The sequence below is a fragment of the Jatropha curcas genome, chromosome 1, assembly GCF_041381405.1.
Source record: "Jatropha curcas cultivar XTBG-Jc1 chromosome 1, XTBG_Jcur_1.0, whole genome shotgun sequence".
Taxonomy (NCBI): Eukaryota; Viridiplantae; Streptophyta; class Magnoliopsida; order Malpighiales; family Euphorbiaceae; genus Jatropha; species Jatropha curcas.
The window spans coordinates 31,640,442-31,658,984 of record NC_143151.1 but is presented as its reverse complement, the minus strand read 5'-3'; the positions used below and the strand labels follow the sequence as shown (position 1 = coordinate 31,658,984).

Below are 18,543 nucleotides of genomic sequence, written 5' to 3'. Positions count from 1 at the left end.
TATTTTTTTGAACGGAGAGACAATAATGGTTTTTTGTAATGTTAATATTTTGCTATCCATTCACTTTTATATGTGTCACAGATAGATGGATAGACTATAGATAAGCATTTATGTGAGTTAATTTATTTCATTTCGCACAATAGTTAAATAGTACTTCAAATTAAAGATTTTTAGTGTTCGGTTTTTTAGAACAGCAGGATTAAACACGGCTATTAGTAATAGTTCGCAGTCTATAGCCCAATCATTTGGCCCAATCATACACGTGTAGTCATTTAAGCATAATTTCACACAAATTTCATGACACCAAGATCAGGTCACTATCCACTGGTCATCACCACCCAATATACACGTGTCTTTATGAGGGACCCTTTGCTCTGCTCCTCGAGCTCGGAAAAAGAAAGCGAAACCCTCAGACTCCTCCATAACCCATATGCCCATCTCCCCAAATCGCAATTATTTTATATTAAGAATATCTATAAATTCAATTTAAAGTCATAATATTACAAAAAACCCTTTTCTCCTTTTGTATCTCTCCCTCTCGCTCTAGGGTTTTGCTTCAGTTCGCCTTTGTTTCCTGTAAGTTCCCAAATCCGCTTTGATTCTGTACTTTCTAAATCTATGAATTAGTCATTTACATCTTCTGTTTAGCTGTTTATTTTCTCCTTAACTATATTCTGTTGATTTTTCTTTCAATTATTTTAATTTTTCGTGCATTTATTGGTCGCGCTTGTAAGGTACTTTTGTCGGAATCTCGTGGATTTGTTCATTTCCGTTTTGATAATTAGGACTTATTTGCTTTTACTCTCTGTTTGGCTGCTAGGGAAATGTGAAAGGAATGAAAGGCAACTGAAAAGGTTTTGATATTTCATGGATTTTTTTTCTTCTTTTTTCTTTGCTGAGTTTAAATAGTTGAGGAAGGAAGTGCGTAGTTCAGTTAATGATTTATTTAAGGTTTTATTTAAAACCCTTTTCCTCTCTAACTCTGCGTCCGCTTGTGTGTGTGTGTGTGTGTGTTTTTTTTTTTATTTAATGACGTTCCTGATTCTTCAGGTTTTCCATGATATGGATTTTTTTTTCTTCTTTTCTTTTTTTTTTTTTTAAATTTTTTTAATTTGATTTGTACATGCTGTAGATTTTTAAGTTTTGGCATGTGATGTTATGAAACCTGTTGAGAAAATTTTTAGATGTTAAAAGGCATTGACATGAAGAGATGCTTGGCGGAGAGATTTAAGTTATTTTGTATAAGGCAAACTAAAAATACTATATTTCTTTACCATCTCTCTCCCTTTATTTATTTATCTTTTGGGCGTGGACGTATGTGAAACTCCTTTATGGTTTAAAAGAACTGAAAATAAATGTGTTTTTAACTGTGACCTCTGAAGTTGTTATAGGCTTTCTTTCATGTTACTTGCATGTGTTGATGCTATAAGCATTGCATTTGGCATATATTGACATGGGGAACATTGACATTGCCATGGTAGTCAGTAAATTTTCTAACAATTTTTAAGTGGATGAGATTGTAAAAGCCAAGTACTGTATAACTTAAAAAAGAATATTTTGGGAGGTGTAGAGAACGATTCTGATCCATGTTTATTAATAGCTTGGAAGAAGGCTGTAGAGTTCAGTGGGCTACTTAGTGTTATTATTTATATTTTTTATCTTTTACCTCGTAGACTTGAATTCAATTATTAATTTGCGTATTGGGCATGAGGGATCTACCTCGATCCTACTGTGAATTTAAGAAGTGGTCAACATATCAAGAGGCCAGATTTTATGACTTTTACTCGGTTCTATTTTGTGATGGAAAATCAGAAAGAGATACTTAGCCTAAATCTTTGAGGTGGCTTGTTAGTGTCTTTTTGCATGGTAGATTGCATTTGATGTGCATGACTAGAATTTTGGGGTGTTGCTGATATCCCATGGCAAGTACAAACAATATAGTTAAATTCATGAGTTCAAGCATGCTGTTTACTTCTAATAAATCTCTGTTAGAAGTTGTATGTGTATGAGAGCTGATTCTTCTCGTTAACAGATTTTGATTGACCAATAAAAGGCATCTTATACTTCGAGTATAATACTTGTTTGTTACTCCTGTCTTTTCGTCAGTTAAAAGTACTAGAATCCCAGAAGCGGGTATTTAGAAGTGTGAGCATTTCCCATTAATTTCAGTTTGCAGTTTTAGACATATTTTTCTTCACATTATATGCTATAGTTTGTACATGTTTATTTTTATTTACATATCTTCATATTTATTCTTCGCATTCTTCACCATTGCTTCCTTCTTCCTTTTATAACATTGCTAGTCTGCTTATGTATTAGTTTGGTAATCACGTGTTTAGAAATATCATTGCTGTGGATACGCAAATCACATTTACCCTGTCTTGTGGGAAAAAGGAGGCAAGAGTAAGTTTTTTGGGTTTATTTGTCAATGGGGGATGCGGAACATACACTTCCACCTTCAAAAAAGAGAGCTGCTGGAAGGGAGATATCAAAAGATAACCCTGGTCTTGATGATGATGATGAATCTGTAGAAGAAGAGACTGGAACTTTCAAGAGGGCTAGTGATGAGGTGTTGGCAAGTAGAAGAATTTTGAAAGTTCGTCGCAATCCAACCTCATCAACCCCCTCATCCAACCCATTTGCTGGGATTCGCTTGGTCCCTCCTACTGAATCCACAACAGTCCCTGCTGTGGCAACAACTGAAGTAGTCACTACTACTGAAGAAGTTTCTGAGAAGGGGAAAGCTGATGCTGGTGAAAAGGCAGAGAAGGGTAAAGATGAGACTGGTCAGCACTTAGAAAGCAAGATTCAAGAGCCAGCAGCTGAAACTAGTACAAAGGAGGTGGCTGAGGATAAGGAGAATAATAATGCAGCCAATGAGGCAACTGGGTCCAAGGTTGATGATGAAAAGCCAGCTGATAAGGTGGAGAATGAAAAAGCAGCAGGTGGTGATGAGACAGAGAGTAAAATTGCAGCGGGTGGTGAAGAGGTGGAGAATAAAAATACAGCAGATGGTGAAGAAACAGAGGATGTAAAAGCAGTGGGTGGTGGAACGAGTGAGAATAAAAAAGTTGAAGGTGATAACACTGAAAACAAAGAGAAGAAGGATAATGGTAGTCAAAATGAAGACCCAAGCACTGAAAGCGCTCATTTGAGTTCATTCCAACAGCTTTCAAGTAGCCAAAATGCTTTCACAGGTCTTGCTGGAACTGGGTTTTCCGCTTCTACATTCTCATTTGGATCTGTTCCTAAGGATGGATCTTCACCAGGTACAATTACTGCTTCTCTGTTCGGGCAGAAAAATGACCAGTCGTCATTTGGTTTTGGTCTGTCTAGTAACGGTAGTTCGTCCATCTTTAACACAACGGGGTCTTCTGTAGTCTCAAAGAATGAGGGTACTGGTTTTCCATCCATGCAAGAGGTTTCAGTTGAGACGGGGGAAGAGAATGAGAGAGTAGTTTTCTCTGCTGATTCAGTGTTGTTTGAGTATTTTAATGGTTCATGGAAGGAACGTGGAAAGGGAGAACTCAAGGTGAACGTGTCTACTGCTGGGACAGAAAAAGCTAGACTCCTTATGAGAGCTAGGGGTAATTACAGATTAATCCTGAACGCTAGTCTTTACCCTGACATGAAGCTCACGAATATGGACAAGCGAGGCATCACTTTTGCATGCATGAATAGTACTGGTGAAAGTAAGGATGGTCTTTCTACATTTGCATTGAAATTCAAGGATGCTTCCGTAGTAGAAGAGTTTCGCGCTGCCATTACAGCACATAAAGATAAAACGAATACAGTTCTGAAGACTCCAGAGAATTCACCCAAGGCTTCGGATGAGTGAAAGGTGCGCTATATGGATAAAGAATTCTCATCCCTGGTTGCTGTCAACAGAAGAATTTTCTTCTAGAGTCATGCTTGAGCCCTATGTAGCAGAGTCTTGAAGAAGTCCGGTTGCTATTTTGTTTATTGAACTTGAGTCTAGTTCTCAAGAGAATGTTATTACTTTATTTTGAGTAAATTCCGGGGTCAATGTTGCATATTTTGCAGCTCAAGTGACGTTGAGAATGTTTGACAATTTTATAGTTGCTCCCTCTAATAAGGGATAATACTATATAATATCAAATTGCATATGTTGCGTGTTGGTATTATCTTGTGTCCTATTTGCTTGGAGTCTTGTGCTTGTGCATGAAAAGTAAGTTCTAACAGATTGGTGAAAAATGGAGGATAATGTTCTATCAGATTGGTTAACATATGTATAAATTTATGCAGTGGTTAGTTGTGTTTAGGGATGGAAGCAGACAAGTATCCATGAAATTTAAGTTATCTATATCCATGTTCATCTATGAATCCGTGAAATTTAAGTTGTTTATATCTATATTCATTTAAAATTTTATTGTCTGTATTCATTTAAATATTTGTACTTAAATCCGTTTAAATTTTACTATTCATATTTGTTCAGCATTCGTTTAAAAGATTCTTATACTGGTGCGAATTTTAATTATTTAAATCTGAATTTATTTAAAATATAATTTTTATTGCTAGTGGACAGAATAACTATGGGTATTCCAATGGCAGGTAGTGGGTATGCAAAAAATCTATACCTATATCCATTACGGGTAATAATTTTACTATCTGTACCCGTCCTAAATTCATTTATAATTACTTATATTGTATTTAAACGAATTGGAGCGCAGCGAGTATCCTAAAATACCCACACTACTTTCGTCCCTAGTTGTGTTCCATTGATGCTGCTCTATATATATACATATATATGAGTTTTGAATGTAGGGAAACTTTAATCTATACTCTCAGTAATATACAAAACTGTTAATAAATTTCAAACTTGTCACTTAAAAATTATCAAACAGCCGGTTAATAATTTTAATAATTTTGATATTTTTAAATTTTAAAAAAAATGTTATGGAAGAGATGATGGAGAAGAAATTAGGAAAAATATATGGTGGCCCATTGCCCCTCTTTAATTTTATCTTTAACCCCAAGGGTTCGTCCTTACTATTTCTTTTTCTCTCCTATCTGTGGCTGGCACAAGGGTTGCCACTTAAACTGCAGTGATCAGTGTTCTCCTTGTTCTGGAGGTGGTGCGCCATATATCTCCGACAATTGAAAAACACATCACAAATCAAAACTATAAATAAATGCTAAGATTTTTATCAACATTTAACAACTCCAAGTTTTAGATGAGCCAAGCTATCATGATAACGGATGGACCAATAACAGATGCTCTCGAACCAGATTAGCCAGCTCCTTATTTATTTTGTCAGAACCCACAACTTCAGCACCACAAACTGGGACGACAACCTTAAATGATGGCTTAGAAGACTCCTATATTCAAAAAGAACAGACCATATAAAACAGATAAACAAATAAAACGATAAATCACTGAGACCAACAATACACTAAAGGCTAGTTCTAAGTAATAAGTGCACCAGACAACAGTTTGAAGCACTGTTCCATGAATTCAACAAAGAATTAAGAGCAGAACGACCGAAATAATTTCTGTACATTGAAGAGTATACACTTCAGGGCTTAATTAATACAACACACTGACAAAGCCTAGTTCTAAGTAACAAGTGCACAAAACAACAGCTTGAATCACTGTTCCATGAGGTCAACAAAGAATGAAGAATAGAATGACCGAGATAATTTCAGTACATTGAAGAGTATACACTTCAGTAAGGAAAAGACAATGGGGTCAGTTATGTTCAAGTTCTAGATTTAGAACCAAATGAAACTTTCCGGTTTCTCAGGCCAGCACCAGGAGATTTTGCTTGGAAGGCTCGAGGTGGTCGCTTGGGCTGGTAATATTGAACTGAATTGCTCTCACTTATATATATATATTTAAAAAAAAGTTTTCTTTATAACTTAATATTAGAGCTCTGTAATAATTTTTCTAATAATTCTTTTTGGCAGTGTTAGGTTCTTTATTGGGTGGTTAAATAAATGAAAATTTTGAGTTTTTTTTTATTTTTATGCAAGGATGGATATGCTGCCATTGCCAACTATTATCCGATTGTGCAATTGGTCTTTTAACATATGTAAATTGATCATTTGTCTTTAAAATCAAGCCATTTGAAGATGTGCGACCTACTCTCCACCATTGTTAAAATTTTAGTCAAGCATAGTGCCCTAGTGATTGGACACAGAAATTCATATTTTTCAATTGTTTCTATTTATTTTTTGTTTTCAATCCCCTTAGAGTGACATTTAAACACTAAAAACAGTGGTTTTAAATTTTTTAAATATTAAATTTAGTAATTGAAGCTCTAAACTTTAATTTAAATCATGAATTCAAAAATAGCAATTTTAAATTAACTTTTATAGTAATATTTGACAGCTACTTTGTTTATCAATTGAAGGTGAGAAATTTGATCCAGTAGTTGATAAAGGTGGATGAGGCGCTTTGATGGAGCCAAAGGTGGATGGGATGCTTTGACAGAGATTGCTTGGGCTTTTGTGCTTAATAGTTTAGTTTTATTGCTTTTAGAGAAGAAAATAAGCTCATCTTTTTCCTTTTTGTATGAATATGCGCTCGGTAATGAAATGGCAGACAGCCACTTTCTTCACGTGAGCTATCATTTTGTCTCAACCTCATTCAATCACCATGTGACACGCAGCTTTCAACTATCCATACAAAATGGGTTTCTGTTTATTTTATGATATGAAATTAGAAATTTCTAAAACAAATAAAATATTAATCTTTTCTATTATGATATAATTATTTTTTTAAGTTAATTTTATGAGTCCAATATATAATTAATTAATTAATTAAGACAACATTAAACTTCTAACATGCGAGCTCGTGACCATTTCATTATTAGGTATATATATGATGAATAATAATTAACGATGCCACCAAAAATATAATTACAGCTACTCGATCTGCTAACATTTTGTCTTACATAACAATAATATAATCCTTCCTTCTTCTTTAACCCTCACAGTTGACAGTGTTACATTCACATGATAGTTGAGTTTTATTTACTAATTTTCTATATATTAATATTATAATATTCAGAACACTAACAAACACTTCTTGTTTGTTATAAAAAAAAAAAAAAAAACTCTTCTTGTTATGGTGAGTAGTTCTTGGAGCATCTGCTTGAGCAAGAATTCACACAACTTGCCACTTTCTCTTCCCCTGTCAACCACACAAACAACAATTATCCACAAGCCAATTGGAAAATATTCTGATCCCATTTCATTTCTTCATAAATAAGTACTTAAAAACAATAAGATATTGGTTGGTGGCAAGCGAACTCGATTTTCCATCCTCGAGAACGCATTTCTTGGGAGGAAAAAAAACTTCTACGTGTAAGGGATTACACTTTCTGATTATTAAAAACAAAAAATACTCAAGGGAAAGAGAGAGAAAAAATTACTTGGGTCATGTTTGGAGCTGATGTTGGAGCAGAAAGAGGAAGCACAGCCAAAGTTGCAGAAGTAATGGGTTTGCTGTTTCTCAGTTAAAGAGTTGATTGATGAAGGAAAGATGCAATCTTTCAAGCACTTACCACCACATCCAACCAGAGAGTTACCGGGAGTTATTACACACAAAAGGAAGCAAACTTTATAACAGTCACCAAAAGAGGCTTCTGTTGGCTGCCCTAAAACCAAACCCAGCACCATAATAGAGACCACCATAAGAGACCCAACTCTTCTCTCCTCCATTGCCTTTTCTTTTTGGACTGAGAGAGGAATAGAGAATATGACAAAAAATGAGGATGTATAGTAGTGACCTATTCCTAGGCCACCATTTTATAGTGGCTTATAACTTTATCTAAAGGTGGGAAGGGGAGCCAATATCTTTAATAATTTATATTACAATACCCAACTTGTCTGCATAGATCAACACAGTGCCACTGGGCATAAGTGAACTGAGACGAACTCTAATGGCTCGAAACTCGGCTCGATAGAATTTAATTAGATTAGAAATTTAGTTCAATAGAATTTAGTTCGGTTAAAAAATTAATGAGTTTGAAAATTTAGACTCGAACTTGGCTCGATGAAAGCTCGAGCTTGACTTAAGCTCGATGAAAGTTCGACTTGAAGCTTAAATTCAACTCATAAAATTTTAAGTTATAGCTTGGCTTGAGGCTCAATGCTTGATAATCGAATAATCTAAAATAATATTATATATATGTATATATAAAAGCTTGATAAGACTCGATGAGTTTTCGAGTTAAACATCATCGAGTTCGGCTTATTTTCTAAATAAACATACTTGAACTCGATTTGAGTCGAGTTTTTTTTATCTCTTTTCAAGCTAAACTCAAACAGTTCATGAACCGAATCGGGTCAATTACACCCTTCGCTGGCTATCTAAGTCCAAAACTGATAGGAATTTGATATAAATGAATTCAAAGTATAGAATTCATTTATAAAAAAAGTTATAGTAAAGTTCATTTGTGAATGAATTATTCATGTTTGGTATGATTATATCAACACATATAATTCAATTGAATTCCACGTAATTATGTATAAAATAAGTTCATAACTGAAAATTCATTTTCGTTTACTTCCTAAAATATCTTTGAAATAATAATTTTGCAATAATAAATACCAATTATATTTTTATTAAAATAAATATATAAAAAATAATATTAATAAAATTATTGCAATTTAGTAATGAATGCATGTTTAATTTGAATCTCTCTCCTCAATAGTAGAAAAAAAGCTCAAAATATTAAAATAAAAGATGAAAAATATTAAAATAAAAAACACAATAATATAAAAGTGTTTTTCCAAAAAAAAATTTTTTACATGATTTTGGTCAAGTTTGATAAATAAATAAATTTAGTAAATGAAAAAAATTCATAAATTGGCTTTGCAGAAGAAAAGGGTAATTTTATTATACAAAATTGATGGATGGTTTAGTTTTGTGAAATTCATTTAGAAATTCTAACTATTTTTATAAAATTTAATATAATTATATTCAATTTCATAAAATTAAATTTCTAGATTTCTAGAATTGAAATCTATATATATATATATATATATATATATATATATATATATTTTTTTTTTTTTTTTGTTTCAGATGTAAAAATATGAATTTCTAAAGAAATTTCCTACAAAGAGAATTCATTTGTTACAACCAACAGCTAAACCAATTTCATAATTCTAAATTCAAAAGTCATATTTTGTTATAACTGCTACGGCCTTTGAGTAACTAAAAGCCAGGCAGCCAGCTCTGTAGTGTCCGTCAACGTTCAAACAGCTCTAGTCAATATATCTCCATTTGTACTCTGCTTCCAAACTTGAGGTAAATCTTCTCATGTCTGTTCACCTAATACAGTTCTTAGGCTTTGGTGCTTTTGCCCAATGCTTATCTAAGTCAAATAATAGAGAATTTTTCAAATTTTGATTTAAATACTAATATCAATCGATTAACTCGTTCTTTGATTTTAATTTGTTAACTTAGGGTTTAATTCTTTTTCCGTATGCTCATTTTTGAAAATTTATGGTCTTTATTGCTGTTTTTATCGAACTCAATTTAAGCTTATTGTGATTCCACAATTCTCTGTTATTCTTGTTGATTCCTTGAATATTGTTGCAAGCCATGGATGTTGGGGGAGATATGATGCCAAAGAAGAAGAAAGAACCCACTGAAAATGAGAAAAGGTACTTATGGGTCTATTTTGATTGCAATGTTTAGTGAATTAGCAGTAACTTTGTAAGTGAGAATTGGGTTACCTTTAAATTCTGTTATTGCATTTAAATGAAATGGCAATCAGGAGAAAGAAAATTGTACCTGGGAGTTTGATGAAAGCTGAGATGAGACCGGGAGGAGGTGATGCTAGACCATCAGATGGTGATCAGGTTATTATTTACTTATTTATATTCTGTTATGTTTTAGTCTGATCGTTACTTGCTTTTCATGAGAATGATTCATTGCAAGCTGCTTCTTCCTCTTCTTCTTCTTTTTTCTTTTTCTTTTTTTGTAAGGAAGTAGTTAACTGTTTTGACTTTTAACGTTTCTCAGGTCATATACCATTGCACAGTTAGAACATTGGATGGAGTTGTTGTAGAGTCTACTAGATTGGAATATGGAGGTGGGTTGATCCATGGTTGCAAGTAGGTTATGGATGTTTCATAACTATGTTTCTGTGTAGAATAAACTTTTTGGTTCTTTTTGATTTCTGTGCTATCTTGGGATCGCTTAATCCTTGATTAAGATAATCTCTGTAATAAGCTATCTTATGTTTTTATGGACATTTTGCATGACAGGCAAGGGTACTCCAATAAGACAAGTTTTGGGAAAAAGTAAGATGCTTTTGGGATTGGTGGAGGGGCTTCCCACGATGCTTAAGGGTGAAGTGGCAATGGTACTAGGTTCTACATTTTGAAATATTACATTTATTTGTGCTTCTGTGATCTTATATATGTGCTTTGTTTGAAAAAAAAAAAAAAAAAAAAAGGAAAAAGAAAAAAGAAATAGTGAAAAAAGTATATGCATGAAAGGAGGAATGTCAGCCAAATCTGTATTCACATATGTAAGGAAAAACCATGGTCTCTTTGTTTAACTCCATTTGGTCTCTTTTTTCCCGTTCTATAAAAGTTTGAGCTGGAGAATTTTGTGAATGAAGATTGAGTTATGTTGGATTTTTTTGGTTTATTATTTTAAAGTTGGTGATATCTCTTGTTTCAGTTCAAGATGAAACCTGATATGCACTATGGAGAGGCTGATTGTCCAGTTTCACCTCCAAGTAGCTTTCCGAAGGAAAGTGAACTTCATTATGAGATTGAGATGATAGACTTTTCTAAAGTCAAGGCAAGAGTTTTTAATTTTAAATTTCTATCTTCTTTGTTTATGCTTGTCTGGCTTATTACAGCTTTTATTCACAAAATAGATTTTCATGATGTCAAATGGTCTTTAATTGGAATATATTGAAGAATGAAGATCTGTGAGTGTTTGCATGAGTATTTTAACACTCAGTACATTCCCCAATTTGCAACTGACATGTCTTTGGTTCTAATGTCAAACTATATTTGTGCTGTTTTACAGGTTGTCACCGAAGATCTGGGTGTTATTAAGAAGGTATTGGGAATGTAGATTGATTATATTTATGTTGTGGTATTATCATATGTGTACCTAGCTATCTGCATGGCTACAAACACCAACTGATGTTTTCTTTTGTTGGGTTAGTTTTAACACCCTGTGTTGCTTTCCTCATTGTTTTATTGGCTCTTATATAGGTATTGTCTCCATGTCATAGGACTGAATTCATTATTCATTAGATTAGATGCTCAAAGAAAAAGTCATTATTGATTAGAAAATGTGAAAAAAGGTTTTTCTCTTTTTTTAATTTATTGGAGAGCAAAGTCGATATTTGATATTATTTGGTTTATTGGCTTTTCTTTTTATTCTATTCTATTCTTCTTTTTTGTTAGTTTGAATGCAATAATGAAGCGTGTATTTTGTAACTGTCCCTCAAGTCCTGACCTCTCGAAATGCTAAGGCAACTGAGGGATTGGGAAACAACCCTTAGAAGTTAATGGAACATTAGACAGTGAGAGGTCAGAAGCAGATATGGCATTGAAACTGTTATATGTGACCCATTCTAATGTAAAACAAGGAAGATGGCCCACCTGGGCATACCACAGGTTGATGGAAGAGAGGATACTTGGGTAGATGTCCTGGGTTTGAGTCCTTGTGCTTTTCTCCTGTAGTGGAATAAAAAAAGAGATTTGTTTCAAATGAATATTTTGTTGAGGGTACAGTAATATGAGATTTACAATCAATCATTATCTCTGATTCTTATTCAAAGTTCATGTCTTCTTATCTTGTGGATAGGTGATAAATGAAGGCCAGGGTTGGGAATCACCAAGAGAACCTTATGAAGTACAAATCAGGTATAAGCTCGGTCCAATTTTTTCCCTTTGCTTTTCTATATTAACCTATAGGATGAAATACCTGAAGTTTAATGGCATGTTCTATGTATAGGGTTTTAGCAAAGACAGGCAATGGCAAAGTAATTCTCTCACAGATGCAAGGAGAACCATATTTCTTTACTATTGGGAAATCGGAGGTTGGTTATATATGTTTTTTTCATTTATCTTTTAATTATTTACTTTGTATGCTATGTCTATTAACATCCTCCATTGGACTTTCCTTCTTAGTGCATTTTTTAGTCAATTCTCATTTTTTATTCTCCAGTTGTCCTTAACCAATTTAATGAGGAGATATTTTTCCCATTTAATATTTATACTTCTGGATGTTGCTCTGGACATCATAATATATTTGTCTGTTGTTTGTTGATTAAATTAGGTACCTAAAGGTCTTGAGCTGGGCCTAGGTTCAATGACACGAGAAGAGAAGGCAGTAATATATGTTACCAATCAACACTTAACTGAATCTCCACTCATGCCTGTGCTAGAAGGTTTTGATGAAGTTCATTTTGAAGTGGAGCTTGTCCATTTCACTCAGGTATGCAAAGTTCTCCTTAATTGCAGCAAATCATTATTGTTTGCCTTTGGACACCCCAGATGTCAGCTGCCATATTTTCTATGGTTAGTAGTTGGGAAATTCGACTGTTCCAAAAACAATAATGGATGGTCTCATAAGCCTATCTTTATCTGGGTGGTCCAAAGTGTTAAAGATGTTTATTGCAACTAATGGAGATGAGTTGTAATCATGCTGGAAGAGTGACGAAAGTTTAAAATAATAACTTAGTTATATGTAGTGTTTGCAAGTTAAACATCATCTTAGTTATATGTAGTGTTTGCAACTTAAACATCATTTTATTGAAAGCAATTTATAGCCAAATCCTGAATAATTATTGTTTATATTTGTTCTTGCACATGTTTTTTTTACTTATTTATTTAATGCATTTACTTCCATGTTGAACGACGGAATTCATGATGGTGTAATTCAACTATCTGGCTTAGTGTTGACAGGTTAGGGATATGCTGGGAGATGGGCGCCTGATAAAGCGTCGGCTTCGTGATGGAAGAGGTCTGTACACAGTTCATTTTTATTTCTTAGAGATTGCTCTCCTGCACGTCTCTATAGATATGTTTTATGTCTTATCTGTCCTTTTCCCAGTGCTCATAATCTAGTATCTTTTCATGGTATGATATGGATGCTTTCATAGATTCTGATTCATACATTTGGATTACATCTCTTAGAAATCCCGGGTGGAACTTTTTCAACTACTTTTCTCCTGCTATAATCATTTAAGCTTTAAACTATTGGCATAAGTTCGAGATGAAAAACAAGTTTTTCTACTTGTCATATCTCTTATGAGGCAGTACTTCCTCTTGCATGCTCATGCCTCTTTTGAATTGTGGATCATCTTATTATATTTATAAAAGTATTAACAATCATTGATGTGCATTGGTCAAGACAGAAAAATAAAAAAATTAGTTATGTCAGTTAATGGCATGTGCAATAAATTTCTTTCTGCATCACGCAATAGGTGGTAGTCTGTTCTTGATCCCAAATTAATGGATGCATATTAGAGAAACAGGACAGATCACTTTGTGGCTTTTCTTTCAAATTTAGACAAACTGTTGAAGGATTGTGGTCTTTTCTGGGTTCTGCTCATATATATACTTGTTATTCTGCACAAAATTGTAACTATTGATTCTCTATTTTAAGATGCTTTTATTTTTTAGTCAAACCCCTCTTACTTTACAAAATAAAAACAGAAGTCTTCTGAGTGTATTCTAATTGAAGTCATGTTGACAATTTGTGACTTGGAATTAGCATTACCCAAAAGGTCAGGTCAAAGGTTGTAAGAGTTTTGGTTTATGTACATATTCTGGGAAACATCAAAGATTGTGCTTTCAATAGAAGTGATGGTGATTCTGATATGCGTTTGATATGCCAAATTGAATTCAGCAACTAATCATGTTTTTATTTGTATTTTCTATTAGCTTCATTGTCTTTAGCCTTCGGCACATATCTATGCATTGTTACTTTGTTAATTTCAGGTTTTTTCTTCCTAATCTCTTCCTCTCTTTTTTTTCCCCTTTGGCAAGTGGCTGTGCCTTTATATACATAACTATACGACATGGTTATGCTATTATTACATTATGTATAGTACAATGAGTATCTACATTGCTCTAAAATTAGGTGAGTTTCCCATGGATTGCCCTCTTCATGACAGTCTACTACGGGTCCATTACAAGGGTATGCTTCTCAATGAGGAAAAGCAGATCTTCTATGATACAAGAGTAGATAATGATGGTCAACCATTGGAGTTCAGTTCTGGAGAAGGTCTTGTAAGTAATTACTCCATATAAAGCATAAAATAGATTAATGGAAAGTATTTATTCTTAATCTCAACTCCCATATTTGTAGAAATAATGATAGGTTCCCAACTTCTAGTGCTTACCCTCAATTGGTAGTTTGCTGTACTACTGTTGTCTTCAACTTTTGTTTTCGTTGCAGGTCCCTGAAGGATTTGAAATGTGTGTTCGTTTGATGCTTCCCGGAGAAATAGCTCTTGTCACATGCCCTCCGGATTATGCATATGACAAATTCCAGAGGTTGCTTTTTTAAAATCTTGTTTAACATATCTAATTGTACAAAAAAATAGAATCGTGTTGTCAAACTTACTTCTTTCCTTACCATGATCCTTATATGATTTTAAACAAATCTTGTTGTATTTCCACATTGTTAGGCCAGCAAATGTTCCTGAAGGTGCTCATATTCAATGGGAGATTGAGCTACTTGGTTTTGAGATGCCAAAGGTAACCAATAAATATTGCTTAAAAAGTTAAACCTTAAGTAGCTTTGAGGGGGATAGACTTTGTAGTTAGTAATGAGAATTTCTGGTGTTTAGAGGAATTTTCACTTAATTCAGCTTTACGTAACTGGAAATGCTCATTGAACAAAATCCTTATTGTAGGATTGGACCGGTATGGATTTTCCAACTATAATGGGTGAAGCTGAGAAGATTAGAAACACTGTATGTATTTGTTCAATTATGTCTTTGACTGCTTGCAATGTCGCTTCATCTTCATATGTTGATTGTTTTACAAACTTTGATCCATGATGATTGTTGTTGTCTAGGGAAACAGGCTGTTCAAAGAAGGAAAGTTTGAACTTGCAAAGGCAAAATATGAGAAGGTTATATGTTCACTTCTTCATTTATGTAAACGGGCATCTTTAGGCTGCTAATGTTTTGTTTGGTGTTTTTGTTATATAGATTTGAATTTGCATGGTTTCAACTAATAAAATGGAGTGAAGCCATTTGCTGACATCACTCCTTAGCATTGCTTGGTTGGTGATGTTATTAGGAATTGTTTGCCAGTCTTTCATTGAACTGAATAAGAAAGAAAACATCTCATATTTTTTGTGTTTTTCTATATTATCCTATCTTCTTAATGTAATTAAAATTTTTGTTGCTTCTCGAAATTAACATCTGAAATAAAATGGGGCTTCATTATTATTTCCAATAAAACCCATGTTATGCCGTTTTTTTTCTTTCCCTTTTTTTTTTTTTTTTTTTTTTTTTTTGAATTTTTGGATCCTTTCTCTTGATCTCCAAAATATCTGAATTTTGTCTGCGAACATTTATCATATAATGTTGTACACCTATTGCTAAAAAACAGGTACTTAGAGAATTTAATCATGTTAATCCACAAGATGATGAGGAAGGGAAGGTTTTTGCAGATACAAGAGTAAGTTTTTCCACTCGTTAAAGAGTAACAAAAGGAGCTTTTTGTTTTCAATATATATTTTGAATATCTTTGCTCATGTAACATTTTTTTCATTTATATTTTTGTTTGAAGAATTTGTTAAATCTAAACCTGGCTGCATGCTACCTCAAAATGGGAGAATGCAAAAAGTCCATCGAGTATTGCAACAAGGTACGTTTTTGTGGGAAGGATAAGGTGTTGTGACCCAAAATTGCTATGTATTTATTTGATTTCCTTTTAAAATTGCTTATTTTCCTTAGTAGTTGTTGTTTCTTTATGTGGAAATCATATTTAGGTTCATTGCTCAATGGTCAAGGAAGATGCCTCTATAATTGCAATATCAGTGTAATCCTTGTAATTGCTTAATTCGATGTCACTAAACAGCTTATATAGGAGTTTCCTTGCTTATTGTTGAAGTACTGTGTTTGCTTTGAAATGCTATGTTCTCTCTTCTTTGTCACTTACCTCAGTTGCCATTGCATTCCATCAAATGGATCTTTGATTTGTAGTCCTGTTTAAAATATGCAGGTTGTGGATGCAAATCCTGCCCATGTGAAGGGTCTGTACCGCCGAGGAATGGCCTACATGGCAAATGGGGATTTTGAGGAAGCAAGAAGTGATTTTGAAATGGTAAGAATGCTTCTATTTTATTTTGGTGGAACATTTTTAAATCCTTAGCATTTAGTTTCTAAATATGGTTATGGATGCTGCTAGATGATGAAAGTTGACAAATCATCCGAACCTGATGCAACTGCAGCACTTCAAAAACTGAAGCAGAAGAAGCAGGTAGGTTAGATGTAAAACAATTCTATCATTTAGTGGAGATAGGACATAAACGTTTTATATCTTTCTCTATGCCTGAGCAGGAAGTTGAGAAGAAAGCACGTAAACAATTTAAAGGACTATTTGACAAAAAACCAGGAGAAATTGCAGATGTTGGAACTGAAGATACAGAAGAAAGAAGTGTAAGTGAAAATCAGAGTAAAGAGGATCAGGAGGACTCGGATAGGATTGAGGAAGAGGCCTTGCTTCGAGATGCAGCCAATGCACCTAGGGTAGGCTGGTTCTCTAATTTGTGGCCCACTGGTCGAAGAATATTTTCGAATGTTGGGTTTCAAAGATGTACAATACTGTGACATGGAATCTATATTCAGGCCATCCAACTTTTTGTATTTCGTAGTCATTAAAATCTCCACGCACTAACCTTAGTGGATATTTAGTAGTTGTTAACTTCAAAGTTAATGAACTTTGAAGGATGAGTGTCATTTTATGTACTATGCAAATAGATGAAGATCGATCTTATTTTTGAATTTTGAGGTTGCTAGGGTTTTTTTTATTGGTGAAAGGGAAAGAATCTTTGCATTACATAGAATAGAAAATTTGAAAGTCCAAGAGGACGATCTATTATGTAACGGCGGAGGGTTATTTTTTCCCCCGAAAATTCTATTTCTTTACCATTTTATGGTAACTATGCAAATAGCACATTTTCAATCGATATACAGTTAGAGAGCTACATTATTTCAAAAAAGAATTACACACGTAAATTATCGTACTCTTCTGTAATATGACGTCTTGTTATTTCAATTATCTTGTTGAATCTCTCTTGTGATATTTAGTAGTTGTTCACTTCAAAGTTAATGAACTTTGAAGGATGAGTGTCATCTTATGTACTATGCAAATAGATGAAGATCGATCTTATTTTTGAATTTTGAGGTTGCTAGGGTTTTTTTTATTGGTGAAAGGGAAAGAATCTTTGCATTACATAGAATAGAAAATTTGAAAGTCCAAGAGGACGATCTATTATGTAACGGCGGAGGGTTATTTTTTCCCCCGAAAATTCTGTTTCTTTACCATTTTATGGTAACTATGCAAATAGCACATTTTCAATCGATATACAGTTAGAGAGCTACATTATTTCAAAAAAGAATTACACAGGTAAATTATCGTACTCTTCTGTAATATGACGTCTTGTTATTTCAATTATCTTGTTGAATCTCTCTTGTGATATTTAGTAGTTGTTCACTTCAAAGTTAATGAACTTTGAAGGATGAGTGTCATCTTATGTACTATGCAAATAGATGAAGATCGATCTTATTTTTGAATTTTGAGGTTGCTAGGGTTTTTTTTATTGGTGAAAGGGAAAGAATCTTTGCATTACATAGAATAGAAAATTTGAAAGTCCAAGAGGACGATCTGTTATGTAACGGCAGAGGGTTATTTTTTCCCCTGAAAATTCTATTTCTTTACCATTTTATGGTAACTATGCAAATAGCACATTTTCAATCGATATACAACTAGAGAGCTACATTATTTCAAAAAAGAATTACACAGGTAAATTATCGTGCTCTTCTGTAATATGATGTCTTGTTATTTTAATTATCTTGTTGAATCTCTCTTGTGATATTTAGTAGTTGTTCACTTCAAAGTTAATGAACTTTGAAAGATGAGTGTCATTTTATGTACTATGCAAATAGATGAAGATCGATCTTATTTTTGAATTTTGAGGTTGCTAGGGTTTTTTTTATTGGTGAAAGGGAAAGAATCTTTGCATTACATAGAATAGAAAATTTGAAAGTCTAAGAGGACGATCTATTATGTAACGGCGAAGGGTTATTTTTTCCCCCAAAAATTCTATTTCTTTACCATTTTATGGTAACTATGCAAATAGTACATTTTCAATCGGTATACAGCTAGAGAGCTACATTATTTCAAAAAAGAATTACACAGGTAAATTATCGTGCTCTTCTGTAATATGACGTCTTGTTATTTCAATTATCTTGTTGAATCTTTCTTGTAGTTTGCTAATTAAACGGTGGATCTCTTCATGTGAATTATATATTACTTTAACGAACAAGGAGGCCCATAAGATTAAAATAA

The 18,543-nt window shown here is 33.5% G+C and overlaps 2 protein-coding genes across 5 annotated transcripts; both read left to right on the top strand.

The window, feature by feature from the left end:
* Nucleotides 1-381: 381 nt before the first annotated feature.
* On the top strand, nucleotides 382-4,127 carry LOC105634958 (NUP50 (Nucleoporin 50 kDa) protein). 3 transcript variants are annotated; one of them, XM_012217928.4, is made up of 2 exons: nucleotides 382-576; nucleotides 2,395-4,127. In XM_012217928.4, exon 2 carries the CDS (start codon nucleotides 2,429-2,431, stop codon nucleotides 3,836-3,838), a length of 1,410 nt encoding a protein of 469 aa, XP_012073318.1. In that variant the 5' UTR covers nucleotides 382-576; nucleotides 2,395-2,428; the 3' UTR covers nucleotides 3,839-4,127. The 3 variants fall into 3 exon arrangements, with proteins under 3 accessions (XP_012073318.1, XP_012073316.1, XP_012073317.1); XM_012217926.3 differs by having other exon boundaries at nucleotides 383-576; nucleotides 2,340-4,127; XM_012217927.4 differs by having other exon boundaries at nucleotides 383-576; nucleotides 2,320-4,127.
* A 4,996-nt stretch (nucleotides 4,128-9,123) lies between these two features.
* PAS1 (FKBP-type peptidyl-prolyl cis-trans isomerase family protein) lies at nucleotides 9,124-17,161 on the top strand. Of its 2 annotated transcripts, XM_012217924.4 has the most exons (21): nucleotides 9,124-9,280; nucleotides 9,576-9,639; nucleotides 9,753-9,837; nucleotides 10,001-10,070; nucleotides 10,246-10,343; nucleotides 10,667-10,789; nucleotides 11,024-11,056; nucleotides 11,813-11,871; nucleotides 11,963-12,047; nucleotides 12,287-12,445; nucleotides 12,916-12,973; nucleotides 14,096-14,244; nucleotides 14,414-14,511; nucleotides 14,646-14,715; nucleotides 14,874-14,933; nucleotides 15,038-15,094; nucleotides 15,580-15,648; nucleotides 15,760-15,837; nucleotides 16,195-16,296; nucleotides 16,381-16,452; nucleotides 16,533-17,161. In XM_012217924.4, the coding sequence occupies exons 2-21, from the start codon at nucleotides 9,578-9,580 to the stop codon at nucleotides 16,800-16,802; spliced, it is 1,857 nt and encodes a 618-aa protein (XP_012073314.1). In that variant the 5' UTR covers nucleotides 9,124-9,280; nucleotides 9,576-9,577; the 3' UTR covers nucleotides 16,803-17,161. The 2 variants fall into 2 exon arrangements, with proteins under 2 accessions (XP_012073314.1, XP_037497494.1); XM_037641566.2 differs by lacking the exons at nucleotides 9,124-9,280; nucleotides 9,576-9,639; nucleotides 9,753-9,837; nucleotides 10,001-10,070; nucleotides 10,246-10,343 and adding an exon at nucleotides 10,470-10,511.
* The last annotated feature ends 1,382 nt before the right edge of the window (nucleotides 17,162-18,543 follow it).

Excerpts from the sequence above, each read along its gene's own strand:
- LOC105634958 (XM_012217928.4), top strand. The coding sequence starts at position 2,429 with ATGGGGGATGCGGAACATACACTTCCACCTTCAAAAAAGAGAGCTGCT.
- PAS1 (XM_012217924.4), top strand. The coding sequence starts at position 9,578 with ATGGATGTTGGGGGAGATATGATGCCAAAGAAGAAGAAAGAACCCACT. Across the intron at positions 14,512-14,645 it reads GCATATGACAAATTCCAGAG|GCCAGCAAATGTTCCTGAAG; the intron begins GTTGCTTTTTTA and ends CCACATTGTTAG. Across the intron at positions 14,934-15,037 it reads CTGAGAAGATTAGAAACACT|GGAAACAGGCTGTTCAAAGA; the intron begins GTATGTATTTGT and ends GTTGTTGTCTAG.